The sequence below is a fragment of the Carassius gibelio genome, chromosome A16 (genome assembly GCF_023724105.1).
Source record: "Carassius gibelio isolate Cgi1373 ecotype wild population from Czech Republic chromosome A16, carGib1.2-hapl.c, whole genome shotgun sequence".
Taxonomy (NCBI): Eukaryota; Metazoa; Chordata; class Actinopteri; order Cypriniformes; family Cyprinidae; genus Carassius; species Carassius gibelio.
In genome coordinates this window covers 13,947,457-13,968,691 of record NC_068386.1, presented here as the reverse complement: position 1 = coordinate 13,968,691, position 21,235 = coordinate 13,947,457, and the positions used below count along the sequence as shown (strand labels likewise).

Genomic DNA, 21,235 nt, shown 5'->3' with positions numbered 1-21,235 from the left:
GTAGAATACTTTAGTCAGTTTATACACCATGCTGAATTGTATGTGTGGATGAAAACAAGACTTACGATCTTTACAATGCCTTGCACTAAAGTTCCTAGAACAACTCCAAATTTAAAAAACTGTATTATTGAGTTTTATGGAGCAAAGACATAAAGGAATAAACCAGCATTGCATGATTAATAATAAAAAAAAATTATATAACAAAAAATTCATACATACATATACATCATTAGGGCAGCAGGTAACAAATTATCGCTTAATCAGAATTTCAAAAGGATGAGAGGAAGTGAGTGATAAAGAGCGAGAGAGAGAGAATTTTTGATTCGAGGAAATAAAGCTTAAATCCCCCAGGTTATAAAGTAATCTAGTGCAAAAATAAAGTCTGGATCTTGTACATTAAATTGATTTGTATGTCATGATTTAATTTACCACACAGCTGACTCATGAAGTTTCTCTTGAGTATTACTGAATTTATGCATTTTATTTTTTTTTCATCAGATGAATTATGCTGAAAAAGTAAGATCACAGACCACATTTTAAGTGAATATAAATGTAAATATGCAGACCGTTCAGAAGTAAAAGCGAAAACAGAGAAAGCAAGTCATTTTTGTGTTTGGGGGTAGCCATCCGAAACCTCAGTCCCCCCAACCACCAGAGCAAACCCCCTGGAAAGTCATTGTGTAAACCCATCTACAGCTAAAAAAAATTAAGAAATTGATCACAGAATGCTCTGCTTCAACTGTTCTGGCAGGATGGACAGAAACTCGGGCATGTGGACATAAGAGGTGGGATCGTCGGAGAGAACTGCAGATGAGTGCAGTGAGCTGGAACCTTGAGTGAAAGAAAGAAATAAGAACAGAGGCTACTGCTGCCTCCTCTGTGTCCCGTTTTTTTTTTTTCTTTTGTAATTCAAACACAAAATCTGATGGATAAATTTGCTTAACAGTTGCGCCACATTTGCTTGCAGTATTTCAGCTCAAAAAAGAATTATTGTGCCATGTTACCTGATTTGCATAATTCCCAAACAGTGATACTATGATGCAGACAGCGCATGCAAACAAATGACACTATCAGTGGGTGCAAACCCTTCTTAGCAAAACTAAAAAAGATCAAGAATGGATAACCTTTCACAAGCGCGAAGACAATAACATTTCAAAAACAACAGAAGTCTGACGCAGGCTCAAATATGAGAACAATTTGAAAAACATGATTAAAAACAAAACATTAAAGCAACGTGATGTAATCTCTGTCTATCTTCTGCACTCTGACTCATTGTCTGACTTGTGATGAAAATGATACACACATGAGTAGACATGAGTAGACATGTCACCGTTTTTTCTGCTAAACATCACACAAACACACAGTCGACAGTCAAAGTGACTAGAGCTGTACTGTGTGTAACTGCATGTACTGTAGGTTACCAATACTAAAACCCTATTGGAGAATAATCATTTAATCATTTTGTTATCTGCTTTTTCATTTTATGCTACTATTTAGTAACAAACCTTCTTTCTGGTCAAACCGAGAATAAAAGATGGTCAAGCTTCTGGAATATATTATCTTATCAAAAAGCAAATAACTAGCTTGAATCAACTTGGACCAGCAATCAGCTACCCTGTGCATGTTCTAAAATTTAAGTTCTAAAAAAGTTAAAATCTTAGGCTGGACGCCTGGAGATGAATGCACGGCCCCAGGCTGTGACCTAACTCTTGGGTAAAGTGAGGATTTTAGGATGGAGAAGGGAGAAGACAAGGTCCATGTCCAAGAAGGTATGAAGAAGAGAGCCCCGAGTGACAAAAGAAAAGAAAGAGTGCAGAAAACAGCCATCTGTCACCTTAAAAACCGAGAGAAGGGGGCAGTTTCTGCCTGTCTGTCATTTTTCCATGTGCAAACCCACTTCATTCTTTATAAATGAATGACACGGCAGGGGCTCGAGGAGTCATGCCTTTAAAACGTGTTTCCATGTGAATGTGTGTGTGTTTGTAGACAGGGGCTCATGGTTACTGCCCCAGAGCAGTTTCATCCTGTTTTCATGTCTTCATTGTTTAGTTGTGTGTTTGATGTCAGGCTTGATCTCTGCTCCAGACAAGCCAACACAAGATGCCAGCCCTACTGAAACCCTTAGCTCCATGTGTGTGTAGTGAGTTTGACTGAAACATAGCCATGGTCCGAGCAAATAAGGGAAGTGGAACGAAAGAGATGAGGAACAGAAAGAGAGAGGGAGACTGCAGACAGACATGCCAGTGAGTTTTGGTAAGCTGATCTTTGGAGCCATGAGTGTCCAGCTGTCTCTCTCCCTCTCTGTCACTCCATCCAGAGCTCGACACAACGATTCACAGAAAGATGGAAAGATCAAGAGAGAGGAAGAGGAAAATTGAACAAAATATGAAAATGATGAAAGAGCACACAATAGTGCTCCAATCAAACAACTTTTCCAATGCCACATACAATCTGACACAAACAAAAACATTAACAAAACATCAGTAATTTTCATAATTTAAATGATATTCAGTATATATAGATATTCATGCATTTGCTCTGAAATGAATAAAAAAATGGGTTGATTATTTCAACCAAACAACCACTGTGAGTTGTTAACTTTAATTACAGTAAATAGGCCTGCCTATTAAAAAACAAAAATCTAAGAAGATTTTACTAAATGAACAAGGAAGAATTATATTAATTTCAATAAAATAAAACAGGATTATCTGTTTGTCAACCAATGGCAGACAAGACGAAACAAATGCAATGTAACAAACGTCCAAATTAACCATTCAAATTGAGTATTGATGTGAAATGTGGCATATATTCTGACTTGAACTGTGTTAAGGAAAGGTTTCTGAACAGCAAGCTTCTGGAATTTGTAGATTTTTGATATGGGACACCCTCAAATATTAAATGGGGCCCCAACCCATTTGCTCAGCACATAGAGGAAGCAGATGGAAAGGGGGTGGGGATTCTAGAAGGGGTGAGGGCAGATCATGGGATAGAGGAGGTTGACTTTGACATTGATTACACCACCATGTGTGCTGGAAGGGGTGCATGGTAGTTAATGCCAGGACATGTTACTGGTTGATGCCACCTGGTCATATAACAGAGATGGCATGGCTGACATTGGTTGGCAATGCGGCCCTTTCCATGGAAGCACCAACAGGCAACCCCCGCCTTCCCTGCCTGCTCTCGTCCACCCTTTCTCACACACACAGATCCATGGCAGATCCGATAACCAGCTGGTACTGCTATCATTATGCTGGGACCTCCCCGGCATTCCACTTCCTATTTTTAAATACAGTTGTATCCAGATTTTCTCTGGAATGAAAAAAGGCCATTTTCTTAAGCTCCTTTTTTTGCTATAAATGCACCCCACACATACATCTCCACCTCCAATGTCAACACACTCACGTTCTCACACAGACGACACATGACCTTCAGGGATAGTTCCCATCAAAATAAATGCTCTGTTATCATTTACTCACCCACACATCATTCCAAACCTGTGACTTTTCTACTGTATAATATAAAAGAAAACATTAAGACTTTCCTTACAATTGCAAGCTACAGTATGGGTAATATAATGGAGCTTTCAGAAGTTATTATAAGAGTGGTGCATGTGATTTATTACAAAGCTTCTGAAATAATCAGATAGCTTTGTGTGAGAAACAGACCAAAACTGATGTTAACTCAACTAGATCAGCGAGTCTGTGACTTGAACTCGACCGTTCAGATTCACGAACAATTCATTGAGAACAATATGAATCCAATTGAATAATTAATTCAGAATTGAGATATCACTGCTTATCATTAACTGTCATGAACATGCACAGGAAAACTAAATTCAAGATTTTTAGTGCATAACAATATCCAGTTGATTTATCACACATAGCTACTGTACAACTTCAAAACATTTGAAATAATCCATGAGTGGCATGGGCCACTTTTACTTCTTCCAGTCAGTCGTACAGGTTTGGAGCAACATGGGTCTTCAATAAATGATGACAGAATGTTCATATTTGGGTGAACTATCCCCTCAAGTGCAGAAAATGAACTAAATTTTCACTTTCACTCACTTAGAATCCTTTCCTCAGTTCTGTAATATGAAGTAATATGTATTATGTTCCCTTTCTGTACCTCAGACTGTCGCACTCCATTTTCCCCTAATTTTTCCCCAATCCAGCCCCTCTGTCCTTCTTTTTTCCTTTTTGTCTCTTTCCTCTTCTGTCTGCACTTGTTCTCTTGTTGTGTCTAATCACTCCGCATTAATAACTGCATTCCAGCAGCTCCAGGAATGTCTTACCAATGTAGCCTTGTTCTTTAACTTCTGGATAGGTATTAGAGCATTTGGATGTGCATGTCTGTGGCCACACATAGACAGAAATTGAGAAGACAGAAATAAAATGCCCTGGACCCTACATAATCAATATAATAAATAAATAACACACTACCAAAGTTTATAAAAGTTTATGGTTGGTAAGATTTTTTATGTTTTTGAACATTTGAACATTAAGGGCCCTATTTTAACAATCTAAACGCAAAGTGTAAAGTGAACGGCACAGGTGCACTTAGGGCGTGTCCAAATCCACTTTTGCTATTTTAACGATGGAAAAACGGTTGGCGCGTCCGGGCGCATTGTCTAAAGGGATGTCCCTATTCTCTTAATGAGCAATGGGTGTTTTTTGGTCGTAATGTGCAATAAACCAATCACAGTCTCATCTTCCATTCGCTTTAAGAGCCAGTTGCGCTCGTGCCATGAAGGATTTGCTATTTACACTGCGGAATTTGGCAAGCGTGAAGACAGAACGCATCTCCGAAATGAAATGGAGCTGCTCGTGTTTGAGCAAATAGCCTAATTCTGATACATTTGATGACTTTCCATTATATATATATATATATATATATATATATATATATATATATATATATATATATATATATATATATAGCATAAAAAAATCTTATGCATTGCAATCCTTTAATTTTTAATATTTGGCATGTCCGTGTGCTGCTTTGCATCCCTGTGTTTAATAAGCAGCGTGTACGCTCTTTAAATAACAAAGAAAAAACATTGCGCCACACATTAGACCAGGTTTGAGTTGGTCTATGGCGCAGTCTATTTTCAGCTACTTAAAATAGCAATGCGGCTGAACACACCTCGTTTTTTAGACCAGCACGCCCATGGGCACAAAAAAAGAGTGCAAATGCATTTGCTAATGAAACAACGTGGTGCTGGACTGATACTAACAAACACATTTGCGCTGCGCCTTGTGTCGCATTGTGCCAGGAGTATTAAAGGGTCCTAAAACAGATATACTACAATTTACTCTATTTTAATATATTTTAAAATGAAAAGCTACATTTTCTGCAGTCATTACTTCAGTCTTCAGTGTCACATAATCCTTCAGAATTATTTCAACTACTTGCTGAATAATATATATATATATATAATTTCTTTAAAAAATTGTGACTCAAAACTTAAATTATAAATTGAATATTAGAGCAAAACTGCAAGAGCAAGTATTTGACAATAACTCCTATTGTATTTTTTGTGTGTGTTCTATAATTAAAATGGCTTGTATGTATGACTTTCACTACTTGTACTGTATGAGGCCACTGCTAAGAGAATATAGTGAGTGACTGAGCAGCGAAAAGGAGGAAAAAGATGGGAAAACAGATAGAAGGAAAGGGGCTTTCCCAAAAGTAAAAGAGACGTAAACAAAGCGAGTGAGAATGAAGGAAGGACAAAGGAAAGGGAAGAGCAGTGTGAGAAAGTTGCCTTCAGCCCAGTGAGCCCACTGAGTACAGTACTGGTACAGCATCACACTCAAGCATTTCAAGCATTTCAAAGAGAATGGGAGGAAGAAAGGGAGGAGGAATAAATCTCCAGATCCACCATCTGATCCTGAATGGATGATTTTAATGAACATGTGTCCTCTGTTCTCGCTCCGTCAGCCCTCCCCACCACACCAGTCAATATGCGCCCACATGCCTGCTCCTGCTCCCACTCCCACTGTTAATTGACTAGGGAATTCCACGTGCCTGTCGCCATAGTTACTTGGCAATGAGTGGAGGGGTTAGACTGACCGCTGTCCCAAAAATGTTCAGCTGAGGCGGGAAGTAACAGCCCTGCTGTCAGCAGGACGGAGACCAGGAAGACCAAAGACAATAACACCCTCAACAAAGTCCGTCAAAAATATGGCCCAAAAGATTCTATCTTCCAAAGTGTGACGACCTCTTCCCAAAATACCGGTGTAATTAAGTCCATCTTAAAGAGTTAAAGCCCTGTGTGTCTTAGTGCAGAACCATTTCATGAGCTTCTGTGTTTTAAACAAACTGAACTAATCCATCGTAAGTCAAATACCACGGTTGTCTGCATAATTGCCTTTTAAGAGATTCTGGACTCTGCAAGGAATAGACAGCAAACAAAGAATTACTGGCCCTCATGAAAGCCTAATTTGATCGCACAAAGCCCAATTCCTTTGATTATAAATAACAAGATTTTCATTTGTGCTTTATTTTAGCTCTTCAAACTCAATAAACTGATATGTTATGCTCTTCTGAGATTCTAGCGCTGGTAAAAATATCCTTCCCATCGGGAGTTGATGCAAACGGTAAGTGAATGCTCTCTGCAAAACTATAATTACATCCAAGACTGATTACTGGCCATTAATAAGATTTAATTTCAAAGCAAATGGATGGCTTCAACCTTTAACAAATGGCAAGGTACGAAACCTGAAACTCAATAGGAAATGTAGCCATGCTAGCTGTCAGTCATGCTAGTACTGTACAGGGAAATCTATGATTGGTTGAGATTATGACTATAAAAATTGGCCTGAATATGACTATAAAGCTGAGTGTCAATCAGCAAGTAAAGAGAATTAGAGTTGGCACTGATACCCTTGGGGTCCATCAGACCACCTTCCTGGTTAGCTATCAGCCAGGGACACTCATTAACCACAAGCTAAAGCAGAATGCTTGCTAATCTACAAGGATGAAGGGTTTCGATAAAGAGGAAGGATGGAAAAGAGCAATTCAAAATTATTTTCTATGTCATCTCTTCCAATAAAGATATATAAACCCACTAAATAAAAGAAATGAAGATTGCATAAAACTTCAAGAAAACAAATATTTTGTTAAATTAAGTTACTCTACTTGCAAAAAGTTTGTATCCTATAAATATATATTTATACACTCTGAAAAACAATCTTATGAAATCTTTTAGCTTTTATATCATTAATCGTATTTACATATTCTCACATGATATTTTGATTAAAAAAGTAAGAGCCAAAAAGTTATTTAATTTTTAATCTTCAGCTCTTTCAACAACGTCTAGTGCAGGTCATATTCAAAGTCTTGTTCGCACAGGTTTTACAACATACAGGACAGCAAAGTGTGTGTTACAAAGACGGAGCAGGTTGTGGGGGTTGAAGGTTGAGTAAAGCAAGAGACACTTCTCCCGCAGGTAATCACCTGAACATGTGTCTCCTAAATGAAATGTGATCTGACACCCAATCTCGGCATGTGAACGGGAAGCCCCAGTCTCTGATACTCTGAAACCCTCCACAAATGTCTGTCTGACTAACACAAACACAATCCCTCTGGAAAAGTAATGTGTAAAATGTATAAATGTGGTTCTTTTACATAGTTGAATAACCACCACTTTGCTCCTCTGCGGCATATTTCATTCATAATGCACCTCAGACATATACATGCTCACAAATGCACTCACTTAATTAATCCCTATGAGGGTCTTGCGGTGCTTCACGGGTCAAGCACTGTTAAAGCAACAATGCAGCTCATCAAACAGTGACCATTTTCGTTGAAGAGGTTAACAATGCTTAGTTTACCATTAACCAGATTAAAAAACTGCAAAATAGCATGTCTAGGAAAGTGTCCATCATGTTAAAGGCACACGCTGTGCAAATGGAAGAAACGATTGTAAAGGAGATTGCTGATGATAAATCACAGCTGGAAACAAACGCACACACACACCCTAGACATTTAGTTTCACCCACTGAACTATGATTCACCCAAACAATATTTAAACAGAGATACAAAAGTGTGTGAAGAACCGAAGTTGTCTTATAAAATTTTTCACATTCCTAGAACTGAACTATTTGTCTGAATATTTTCAGTTAGAGCAAGTGCAACCAAAGGGCCAGGATTACAAATAGTGTTTATGTGTGTGTCTAATCTCCAGCGAGAACACATCTTGAAGGGTCTTTCGAGTGTGGGGAGGTGAATAGCTCGGCCTGGGGGTGCGCTCGACTAACAGCCGTAAGCTGAGGGCTATAAAGGCTTTTCTCTCCCTTTCGTCAGTAGACTGTTCTCCAGGGAATGTTTGCCAGCTGATAGTATGAGGACAATGGGCATAGTCTGTTTAAGGAAAGGGATGTTTGAAGAGCTCTTAAACAAGCACTGTTTCAACACAACTGTGTTTACAGGCACATAAGGTAAAGCTGGCACAGTTTAAACCAGCTGCAAAGGAAGTCCAACTGAGATATGAATATGAATTAAATGTTAAATTTTTAAATTCTATATTCACACCGCAAAAAAGATCACCAATGACAAAAAAAACAAGCTGTAGAAGTGCGTCAAGATAAAGCATTTCTTGGAAGCCAAATCCCCAAACACTTCTATGATAAACAAATCAATTCAGAACAACTAATGTCCATCTCCAAATCGATATGGGAATAATAGAGCTAAGGGAGATGTGGTAATGTACTACAAGATGGACGATAGTGTAGCATGACCTCAGTTCCTCGCTAAAAAGCGATATTTTCCCCAAAAGGAAACCCATCAGCCCTGAATCCATTAGGAATGCCTGAGAGAGGCCTCAGGATTTGCATCGACCAATCACCCTGCTGAACTCCTCAGCTAAATGGATCAGCCGCTCTTAACCTCGTCTCCCCAAAGAGCCTCCGAAGCGCCTATTCTTCAAAGCACTGTAGCCCAACACACAGAGACAGCTTTTCACTTTGCCTCATATCCTTCTGCTTCCCAGTTTAGTATCATACCACTTCAACATCCTGTATAGAAAACAGACATAACACAATAACACACACAAAATATCTTCCAGATACTCTGTTTCCTGTATTCCACTAATAACAGCCTTGAAGCTGCAGCTTTGGTGAAATCAAAGGGCAGACAGGCGACCAGGCTTCCTCTATCTCTGTTTCTGCCTTGCCCAGATGCTTTGTGGGCAAAGTGTTTGAATGCTGAAAGACTGGGCAGGACAAAAATATCATGAAAGTTGGGAGAATCGGTGGGAAGGCTTTAGTGCAGACTGCAAAGAAGAAGAGAGGAGTGATGGAGGAATACTGCATTCTTTTTTTAAGAAATGACTCTATCGGCAGTACTGATTATAAATTCTGAGAGAAAGCTCAGCGGGTCTACATGAATAAATTATTTCCTGCCAGCACAGAATCTATTGACACACTGTCTGTCTCCCCAGTCAACTTTTCAGTTATCTATGCTGGAGCACTTACCATATCAACTACAAATCACGCAAAACATCAATGGTCACCCACTGATCACAAACAGCACCGTCATTCCTAAAAACAAAGAGTGACACTAACAAACACAGAAGCAACCGAGACAGAGCTAATCCACAGCATTAAAACTCAGTATCTGAACAGCTGTGGCTCAGATCAGTCATTATGTTTACATGTACTTCAAAAGTTACATTTCAGGTGAACCAAAACAATCATTTGTTTTTCCGAAAGCTTTACCCTGACTGAAATATAACTTAAATGCCAAATTAAAAAATTTGGTCATCATTTACCCATCATCGTGTCTATCCAAAACAGCACGGATTGCTTCTTCTGAAGGACACAACATAAGATGTTTTGGAAAAACTGTTTTGGTCCATTTAATGAAAGTCGGTGGGGTCCGAAACAACTTTTGACCTCATTGGCTATCAATGCATGTTTTGATTCAGCATTAAACAAAACTATAAAACTTACTATAAAAAAGTATTATAAATGATAACGCTTCTCCATGATTGCCATCAGAACTGTTCAAACACAACAAAGCTCAGGTGTCTCTTTAAAGACAGAGGATGATATTCTGATATTCAACTTAAACATTATATAAAAGTTTAAAAAGTAACACATTTATGATTTGGTGTCCATGAGAGGGCGTTTGGGTCTAGATGGGGTTGTGGAGATACATAAGATGAAAAAAAAAGATATGGGGAAAGTTGCTTAGATGATATTAAGATGAAAAGACAGACTGCTTAGTATCTCTTTTTCTGAGCAAGCATGTGGTTGCTGCTGTTTTGTGCCAGAGCAATGCAAAGTGAGCTTTCCTCAAACTGTCTGCCAAAAGAACTGCTGCCAGTCCAAAAACAAGATTTCATGATAGGTCTCAAAACAATTAAAACAAGCCCAGACACTCTTGATTATTACTTGAGGCATTTGAAATTCATGCAGCTGTAATTCTTTCAGTTTCTTATAATGAATATGCATACTTCCCTACTACATAATAGGTGAAAAACAGTATGTTAAGAGTAGAATGTCTGAATTTACATTATTCATAAAACAGTAAGCAAAAAGTACCCAAATGACCTATTACTTCTAGTGAGATTCTGAAGTGAGAATCCATGAGGCCAGGGAGAGGGTTTGTGGAGGGCCATGAAGAGACGCAAAAAAATGCATTTTCTCTGATAAAAGTTGCAATTGCAATTTGAAAAAACTGACACATGCTACAGGGTCAGGGAGAGGTCAAACTGCTAAAATACGATTGACGTGTAAAAAAAAAAAAGTTTTATAGTCTAGCAGCAATGTGCCAAAATGTGATCTTGGATTAAAACCTGTGTTGTGATTGCGTGACTTCCTTTCACTGGCAGCCAGCATGTCCATCAGTGCCGAATGAAAGAGAGAAAGAGAAATAGAGACGGGATAGAAAGAGAGAGAATCTTGGGGGTTGAAGAGTCAGGGGGCGAGATGTAACCTGTCCCCTGCTGAATGCTTCTCATTCCAAGCAGTGACTGCCCCCTCCTCACAGGCATGAATCACAAAGCTGATCCGAGAGACCATGGCACACAGTATTGAGCCCAATCATACACTTTACTGGCTCTTTCTACCACTTCCATCATCGCTGGCCAAATTAGCACCTTGGGTTTGTACAGTTACACAACATGTGGGCTTACACGGCAAACACACAGGTGTGTGTGACTACATTCATGGGAAGGTGTGGGTGTGATGGATATCTAGAAGGAAGCTTTGAGCCCGCAGAAGCCACCTCAGACACAAGATTGGCTTTTATCTGCTGGCCTAGTGCTGGCAAATTAAAGAGCCAGGTTTAATTTGAAGCCTCCTAATCCAGAATAATTACTGCTGGCTACAGGGGTGATGTGTGTGTGCGCGCTTGCGTTTGATGCCACTTCAGTTGGGGAGGTTTTGCTGAGGAGAGGATTTAAGCAAGGAAATGAGCAGGGGAAAAAAGACATAGAAGGGAATGGCATTGTTTCTGTGAGGTGTCTTAAACTCAGCTGACAAGCTGTCTCGATGATTCTTTCCATAACCTTCTGACATCCCTACACGATCAGATGCTGAAATGCTGCACTGATACTTCCAAGAATATGCAACTGGGACTTGAAAACACAAATAATATTGTGTAAATGTCATCTGGGAGGGTATTGCTTTGGTATCAGTGACTACGTTTACATGCAGCCAATAACCCGTTCAAAACCGGGATATTAGCAATAACCCGGGTGCGCACGGCCATGTAAACACCGGCCAAAACCCGGATATGCTCATATCCAGGTTTTTAAAAACCGGGATATTATACCTGGGGTACCCCTTTTCTAACCCGAATATTTGGTCTTGTAAACCAACTCGCAAGGAATCTTGGTCTTTTGAGTCTTTGGATACAGGAAGAAGAATCGAAAATGATGCATATTGTGTCTTACGTCCAGACCACTGATCTATATATATAACTATATTATAGATCAGTGGTCCAGACGCTAACCGTGCATCGCCGTTTACATCGGGATATTGGCGACTGATTACACATTCCATATATACAGGAGTAACTCTCTCTGCTCACGCATGTAAACAGGTTATCCCGAATGTTTCAGAAACCCAAATAGTGACCTTAACCCGACCATAACCTGAATTTTAACAGCTTGTAAACGTAGTCAGTGCTTGTGGTTACATTTTCAAGGTCAGGTGGCTCCAATATGAGGCTGGACGGGAACAAATTGAAATGCTAATCACTTAGACTTCCATTATAATGTCAATTCTATGAAAGCTCTAGCAGAGGCTGGCGTACCTCTGGGAAAGGTAGGCAACAAATTGAAATGAACAGGCAGAGTTCCAGCTTTTGCCATTTGCCAGTTAAAGACTACAAATCAATTGAAATTTATGCCCGGAAAGAGGATAAAGTCATTAAAAGAGGTTTTACTGTTAACGTGCTCAAAGGAAAGAAGCTGTGAAGCTTGTGGAAGTGTAGCAGTTTTCCACCTTGCTAAGTTTGAGAAGTCACGGATCATGTGTTATGATACTACAAACTGCCAGACCACTCAAACAATGGAAGAAAGGCAGGGCACAGAGGGATAAGATAGGTAGGTAAAAAATACTGCAGATAGCCACAACACTGAACAGGTAAGAATGCTGGAAGAGCCTACAAAGCGGGGGAGAGGAGCGAAAGAGCTTTAAGAGCAGATAGAAAGATAAAACACAAGTACTTCTGGGTTGGTGAAGAATGTCTGCGTGGGAAGTATTTTTTTATTTACTTTTTCATTTTTTGGAGAGAGGTTCTTCTTTTTATTTTTTGGAGAGAGTGTTTTTACTCATCACGTTAAAGTGGAAAACACTTTCAATACTGACTTAAGTCAAATCTCTTGACATAAAATGTAAATTTAGTGTCAAAGTTAAATTACGCTATCTGCATGTCAAACGTGGTAATTTGCATCTAGGCTTCATTTTAAAAGTGATAATACGTCAACGCATACGTGAAAAAAAAAAGTGATATAGACCGTCAGTCAGATAGTAGACGAGTCTAGAGATGGGCGGGGCTAGAGGCGGGGCTACAGTTCCTCTGTGCTGAAAAGTCATTGGTCACAGGAAGCCAAACACTTCGAGGCAGAGCAAAACTGCTATCAACCAAACTGCAGGGTGCACGGCGCAATAGACTTAGTAGCTCAGAGCAGGTTCATATCGCATACAGATAGCCTATTATTTTCCTTCCATCAGACTCTCAATTAATAAAATGCAGAGGCATGAAAAACATTTTGAGAATTTAACACAGGGAAATTGATATCGAAGGTACATAACGGAGGTACAATAACTTAATTATGCTGTGTTTGTTGAAAATTCTTGCATACACTGTTTTAACTCTTACATTTTTATTATAGTCTACATAAGATCATGGAACCAAAAAAGTAGCTACATAATTCTATACATGGTAGATTTATATCTACGCTATATATATATATATATATATATATATATATATATATATATATATATATATATATATATATATATATATATATATATATATATATGTGTGTGTGTGTGTGTGTGTGTGTGTGTGTGTGTGTGTGTGTGTGTGTGTGTGTTTGTGCCTTTTTATATTTATATTGTAATAAGTCCAAAAAATAATTTAATTATATCAAATTAAATATTTCAAATTATAATATGTGAACCCAATTTATGAGTTGAATTTCATTTTATACCATTAGCCTATTTCTTATTTTATGATTTAAAAAATGGTTTTTAAAATAGTAATCCGTATGAGACCGTTCGTTTAGATTTCAACAACACAGAATCATACTGACGTGATATGAATTTGGACTCTCGCAGAAGCACACTTGAATTTCGACGAAAGCACGCTGGGGGCGCGCTGTGATCCTGCCGCTCTCAGTGCAGCGGAGCAGGAGCGTCCATCCCCTCCTCAAACACCGCGACCAGTCTGGGCTGTTAAACCTTGAACCATTCCCTGACTAAAACATGAGACCCTCAAAGACGCCAACAGCCACAAAAAGCCCTGTTTATTCGTAGTAAAAAAAAAAAAATGCGCTCAACTTCACTTAAGTCCCCAAAGTTGCTTTCGACATTCGGGCTCTTTTATCCTCCATTCTGTAGCAAGGTTACAAGGTAACAGGTTGTTCCAACCAGCAGAAAAGTAACCTGTTCTTAATTTACTCTTAATTCTTAATTTACTGTTTTCTTAATTTAAGTTCTTTATTCTCACAAAATAGCTACGAAGTAAATTAAAGGAATAAAAAGTGGGTTTTTCATTATTCACTAAAATATCTAATTTTTTAAGCAGTTATTATCATTACTTACCTTGCAGTGCTAGAGCAAGCAATGTGCAACAAATCCCGACCCGTCCTAACATCGCTCTCTCCATAGTGTATTTCCCGCGTCGCGTCGTTGTATTTCTGTGCAGCTTCTCGTCTCGGTGCAGCTCCTTCCTGCTCGTTCTCGCTCTCACACGCAGAAGTGCACTGCGCTCCCCGTCCTTCTTGGCGCAAGAAATCTGATGCGGCTGGCAGTGACTTGGCTGATATATTTGCACAAAAGGTGACCCTGCACCCCTCCTCTTCTCTCCCCTCCCTTCCCAAACGAGTGAAGTGCTGCTGGAGCGAACACATACGACCAAGAGACGAGCGACTTTTACGCGGTATCGGCTAATTAGTAAATTAATATTGGTAAACATACATAAAGCATTGTGAAATAGTTTTTTATTTATTTTATATGACTGAAAAGGATGCACTTCATCTCTTCCACTGGTTTAGATCATTCATTTGCGCGTCCTTTTGGTAATAATAATCTCTCAGTTTTAAATTAGCCAACACTGGGGTTCAGGCATCCCTAGGATAGCTGGAGCAAAACAGCTCCTACACTTTTCTCAGGGCAAGAGTGGGGTGCACAAGAGAGAGAGAAAGAGAAAGAGAGAGAGAGAGTGCATTATCGAACCCAAAAAAGAGGAGAAAGGGCTTGGAATAGGGCAAAGTGATGAAAGAAAAGGAGAGAGAAGACAGGACGGTTGAGTTTTTGGGTTGGATAGAGAGGTTATGGTGTGATATATTCAGCTGTGTCATGGCTACTCTAACTTTGTGCTATTCCTGGTTCATGACAGCACAGCAATGTATTAAACTGCTCGTCTTGTAACACCAGAAGCACTCTTTGCACTTCAAAGTCCACACAGACATTGCTTATGTACAAGTATTGCTTTACTCCAATGCTGAAAATGCAGTGGAAAGCAGGAAAATTTAGGGAATAGTCATGGTATCCTTTAGGCAAAATTGGTCAAATACTTTTCCTGCTCTAAAAACACTGTGTTAAAAACAACCCAATTTGGGTTGTTATTAAAGTGGTCATATGACATTGCTAAAAAAAAAATTCTGCGGTGCCCAGGGAGCAATTGGGGGTTCGGTGCCTTGCTCAAGGGCACCCAAGTCATGCTATTGAAGGTGGGAGAGAGCTATGTACTTTCACTCACCCACCTACTATCCCTGCCGGTACGAGACTCAAACCCACAACCTATGGGTTACAAGTCCAACTTTCTTACCAATAGGCCACAACTTGCCCCTACTACCCAAAACTACACAGATAGAAAAAAAAAACACCAGAAAAAATGGTCCAAAAGGCTCAATCCAGCATTTGGGGGGAAAAAATATAATTATATAATTAGTTTTTTTATCTTTTTTTTTTTTTTTTTTTTTTTGAGTGTACCATCAGTTAAAGCCTGTTTTTAAGAAAGAGCAGTAGCCTACTGATAAGGAGGGATGAGGTCAGAATTTTTTTTATGTGGGTGGGCCTACATAAAACAGGGGGAAAAGTGTAGCATATGAAAACTGCATGTCATATTGCCAACAGAAAATACAGCATAAAGGTTCATTACCCAATACTTCTAAAGCATTGATTGACATTTTTGTTAATTTTAAAATGTACTAATACATTATTAAAATAACACAAATAACAATAAAAAGTTGTATTTATTAATGAACAGATTAATAAATACTTTAACAAATGTATTGCTCATTGTTAATGTTAGTTCATGCATTAAAGGGTTAGTTCATCCAAAAATTATAATTAAGCATTAAATTACTCACCCTGAAGTCATTCTAGGTGTATATGACTTTCTTCTTTCAGACGAATCCAGTTATTTAAAAAAATTGTCTTTGATCTTTCAAACTGCTTGATGCAACTCAGCAGGTGTTGCACTGCATCAGTCCTTGAGAAGTAATTAAAAGCACATCCATTAAAAAAAGTGTCTCACAAAGAAACACTGCAAGGGTTAACAAACTGTCTCCTGTAGCGAATTGATGTGTTTTTGTATGAAAAATATTCATATTCAAAATGTAATAATCACTTTAATCAAGTTTGCGCTAACAGTTGTAAATTAAGCAGTTCCAGGGGAATGATGTATGAGGTCAGCGTTGTGCTTGCGCCGCTCAGAAGTGACGCAAAGGGAAACGCAGTGGAGAGATCAAAACAAAACAATGGTCATTAATTAGAAGTACAAAACAAGGACTTGTAAAGAAGAATGTCAAAGGATTTCGATATAAGCCAAGAGGAGACTGGTTTTCCTTTGCTAAAGTAAGGAAACTTTACTTCCTTTGCTCCTGTTAACAAACATTGATTTTCACGTGACTCACCAGCGCATGCGCAATGATGACCTCATATGTCATTCCCCCGGAACTACTTCTGTTTTACAACAGTTCGTGCAAGCTAGATTAAATTGATAATTATGATAATTATGTTTTGAATTTGGACATTTTTCTTACAAAAACGCATGGATTCGCTACAGTAGGCCTTTGTTCACCCCCTGGAGCCATGTGTGACACTTTTCTTTTTTCTAATGGATGTGCTTTTCATTAAACTTCTCACGAACCGATGCAGTGCAACACCCACTGAGTGGCATCAAACAGCTTGAAAGATCAAAGTCATCTTTTTAAATAACTCAGACTGGATTAACTAAAGATTATTGTAAGTTTATTGTAAAGCATTACCTCATTCTGAGAGAACAGGGCTTCGCATATGATCTCATAATAAAGTATCTTTCAGTTTGTGTTGAAAGAAGAGTAAACATTGAGGACTTTAGAAATTATTGCAGCTGCATATGCTGCAAGTTTCTAATAAATCTATCACCAGCGAGTGGTCTGGCTTCATTGGCCGGATTCATTGAGAGCTAAGACTTTCAACTATATTCAATATACGTTTTAAAGAATTGATCTGATGTATATCTGATGTTTCACTATTTTCAAATTCGACTCAACAAACGCACACATTTTAATATTAAGTTCTTACATTGTAAACATATCATTGTGGGTGGGAGTAACAAACACTGACAAATCATAATTTTGACAATGTGGTATACGCCTATAGGAAGAGGGACAACTGCCTGTAATTGAACATGAAAACTGTAAAATTATATTTTATTTTTTACTAAATATATAAAGTTACATTGAAATAAGACATTGATTATTATTATTGTTTAATAAATTACATCCATTTGAAAAATTACCAACTTATCATTGTGTGGGCCCATGCCCACCATTAGCTTCGCTGCTGGGTTTGCTCTGGGAAATTTTCCAGAAATGAAAACTATATCTTCATTTACTCACCCTCAGGTTGTTCTAAACGTGTGTGATGTTACTTTCTGTGGAATACAGAAGGGGGGGGGGGTTACTTTCTAGACTAGACTAGAGCAATTAATAAATATCTTTCTTGTTCCCCCTTTTACGGAAGTTCTAAGCGGCCATGCATTATAATATTTTTTATTCTTGTTTTCTCGTTATAACGACTTAATTTTCTCGTTATCTCGACATAACGAAGTTTGTTTTCTCGTTATAACGACTTTATTTGCTCGTTTTCTCGACATAACGAAGTTTGTTTTCTCGACATAACGAAGTTTGTTTTCTCGACATAACGAAGTTCGTTTTCTCGTTATAACGAATTAATTTTCTCTAAGAAGTTACAAAACTGTGCCAGCAGGTGGCACTATAGACCTGAATATAACTGATAGGGTGTTGTACACTATCCACTTTACTGTACGCGGACCTTCCTCGTGATCGCTCTAATTTGTGCAGTCTTAAGTGCAGTTAAGTCGTTATAACGAGAAAACAAAAAGGAAAAAAAATTATAATGCATGGCCGCTTAGAACTTCCGTACCCTTTTTTGTTACATATAAATGGCTAAAATGTGGCTACTATTTCTATAGACTAATGAAATGATACTGGCATTTAATAAAAAAAATTCATTAGGCTATTTTTGGTGCCCCCTCAGCACTTGGTGCCCTACGAACAGTGCGTGATGCGCCTGTTGGGAGCGGCGGCGCTGGATTAGAGATAGTTTACAATTGCCAAGTGGCAAAAGAATGTGGAGTAGGGCTGGGACAAAGCGTCGAAGTCATCAAAAAATACGTCGACGCAAAATATGCGCATCGATTCGTCGACCTGTTTTTATTTCTCTAAAAAACATTTGCAAAACGTTTACCTTATGTGCGCTCAATATACGCGATGGCCAGATCAACATTCTGTCCAATGTTATATAACCAATCCAGGGGTTTTTCTGCATTTTTTTGGCGTCTGTCAAAGCCTTATTTGATCGGTGAGTGATGTAGAATAGAATGACTGCTGAGCCTAACAGGGCGCGTACGAGAGAGAGCCCCGGCTGTGCACGCGCACTCACAGTCTTCAAACAACACGAGCGCTTCTTGCTCTCTCTCTCCCTTGTACATATTAATCAAAATCATTAAACACGATAGAAAAAGGGCGAAACACCAAAGTTCACTCACGCACTCACAGTCTTCAAACTAAACGAGCGCTGTCTTGCGCGCTCTCTCTCTCTCGCTCTCTCTCTCTCGCTCTCTCTCTCTCCCTCCCTCGTGCATATTAACCAAAATCATTAGACACCATAAAATGGGCGGAACACCAAAGTTTCACGTGGAGCATTCTGAGATTTTTTTTTCTACTTGACAGCTGGCTCCCACTGTTAATTTTTATTTATTTTTATTTTTTTGGAAAAGCACTCTGTATTAGCTTAAAGCCCTCAAGTTTACATTGGTGAAAAACATTGTTACATTGTTGTTATTTTCATCTGAAAGAAGAACTTTTTTTCAGTAAGCTAGGCCCTATGTGTTCAGTAAGCTTGTTTCAGTAAGCTGTGTTTTCAAGGCTTCAAGGTTTTATTGAATGCTATCTCTATAGAAGTGCAAAGTAATGCATTCTTATTTAGTCTTTTATTTTGAAATTTTAAGAGCAATAAACATATATTGCAATGTTAAAGGGGGGGCGGTGAAATGCTATTTCATGCATACTGAGTTTTTTACACTGTTAAAGAGTTGGATTCCCATGCTAAACATGGACAAAGTTTCAAAAATTAAATTGTACGTTTGAAGGAGTATTTCTGTTCCAAAAATACTCCTTCCGGTTTGTCACAAGTTTCGGAAAGTTTTTTTTCGAGTATGGCTCTGTGTGACGTTAGATGGAGCGGAATTTCCTTATATGGGTCCTAAGGGCACTTCTGCCGGAAGAGCGCGCGTTCCCGTATAGCAGAGCACTGAGAGCACAGACATTCACTGATCAGAGCGAGAGCGTCGCAAAATGTTCCCAGGGCAAGACAACCCTGCACAGATTACCAAACAAAAAAACAGCATTAAAGGACCAGTGGATGGAGTTCATTTTTACAGAGCATCAATGGAGTTGTGCAAGTGTTTTTGTTTGTTCCCTGCATTTCGAAGATGCTTGTTTTACAAACAAGGCCCAGTTTGACGCCGGATTTGCACATCGTTTATTTCTTAAGGATAATGCAGTGCCAACGGAACTTAGTCATTTTCCAAAACCGCTAAGCAAATATATACAGTTTCAGTACATACCACATAGAGACGTCGTTGCTGATGCTGCTCTTGTTAAATTTCAGCCTCTGGATCTGATTCTGGATCATAAATATACGCTGAATCTGACTGTAAGCCATGGTTTGTTTTGGGTGTTTTTTCCTCACGGTAATGTCACAGCTTCCAAACGCCCTCAACGCAAAAGCCTACTCACGCTCGTGATTCTTTAGCTCCGCCCACACTTCACTCCTCCAGCCGGTCGTGTTTTTCCGGGAAGAATCGCTACAGACTATCTTTCTCTTATGAATATAATAAAACTAAAGACTTTTTGGAGTTATGAAGGATGCAGTACTACTCTATAGGTACTCAAGATTAACAGGATATTGAGTGAAAACGAGCATTCCCCCCCCCCCCCCCCCCCCCTTAAGGAATTCACGTTTTTCATTCAGATATGATAATCAAGATGTATAAATTGTTAGTAGTCAATTAATGGGGAGATAATCGAAATCGAATCTGTCTGGAAAAATTAATCGTTAGATTAATCGATGCAACGAAAAAATAATCGCTAGATTAATCGTTTAAAAAATAATTGTTTATCCCAGCCCTAATGTGGAGGTTATCTGACATAAGGCAAAATATATATTAGTGGTGGGCATAGATTTTTTTTTTTTTTTTTATCTAGATTAATCTCAATGTGATCTTGAAATTAATCTAGATTAATCTAAAATGGCTTATTCAAATTCTGCCGAAGGCATTCAGAATATGTGTGTTACCCAAATAAAATTGACAAACAGTAAGTCTTTGAGAAGGGGTTTATCATGATAGGTGGTGCATTAGAAAAGGGGCTCATCTCCTGTTTCCAAAATGCATCACAAACTGCTTGAAAAAGCTGTAAACTACAGTAATTCCACATTGCACTGCAAACACGTCCTGTGTGAAAGCACATCGAGTCCGTGCTGCACCACATACGTAACTCACACACATACGCACTGCAGACAGAGTATGTGTGAAACAGTTGTTAGCAGGGCCGTAGCTGGGGTCAGCGGGGACCCGGTTAAGGTTGTACCAGTGGGCCCTGTTTGAAATTGTTTAATTTTTATGTTAGTTTATTTTTATTTATTTGTGCTATTTACACAATGTTTAAGTTTTTAGATGTCAAGGTACAGAAACCAAATAATTAAATGTAAAATAGCACTTTTACATCTTCAATGTAAAAATTAAATATACAATCAAACCTACATTTATTTAGACACCTTCAACATTTCTCACATTATTACAGTTTTGCTATATACATCAAAAATTATATCTGTTGTCTGAATAATTTTTGGTTTGACTGTTAAAACTACAAAGTAATTCAGTCAAGAGCAGTAAGTTTCTTTCATTTTCTTGGATTAACATTAGCTAAATTAGGCACGTCACTAAGAGACGATGAATGCATCCAATATAA

General features: G+C 38.6%; 1 protein-coding gene across 1 annotated transcript in view; it reads right to left on the bottom strand.

Annotated features, from left to right (window-relative positions):
* Positions 1–14,552, bottom strand: part of LOC128030931 (basal cell adhesion molecule-like) — a 45,446-nt gene extending 30,894 nt beyond the window's left edge. The window contains exon 1 of the mRNA XM_052619026.1: positions 14,292–14,552. Within this exon, the coding sequence (XP_052474986.1) occupies positions 14,292–14,355 (64 nt within the window). The 5' untranslated portion in view covers positions 14,356–14,552. The remainder of the gene's footprint in view (positions 1–14,291) is intronic.
* Between the last annotated feature and the right edge of the window lie 6,683 nt (positions 14,553–21,235).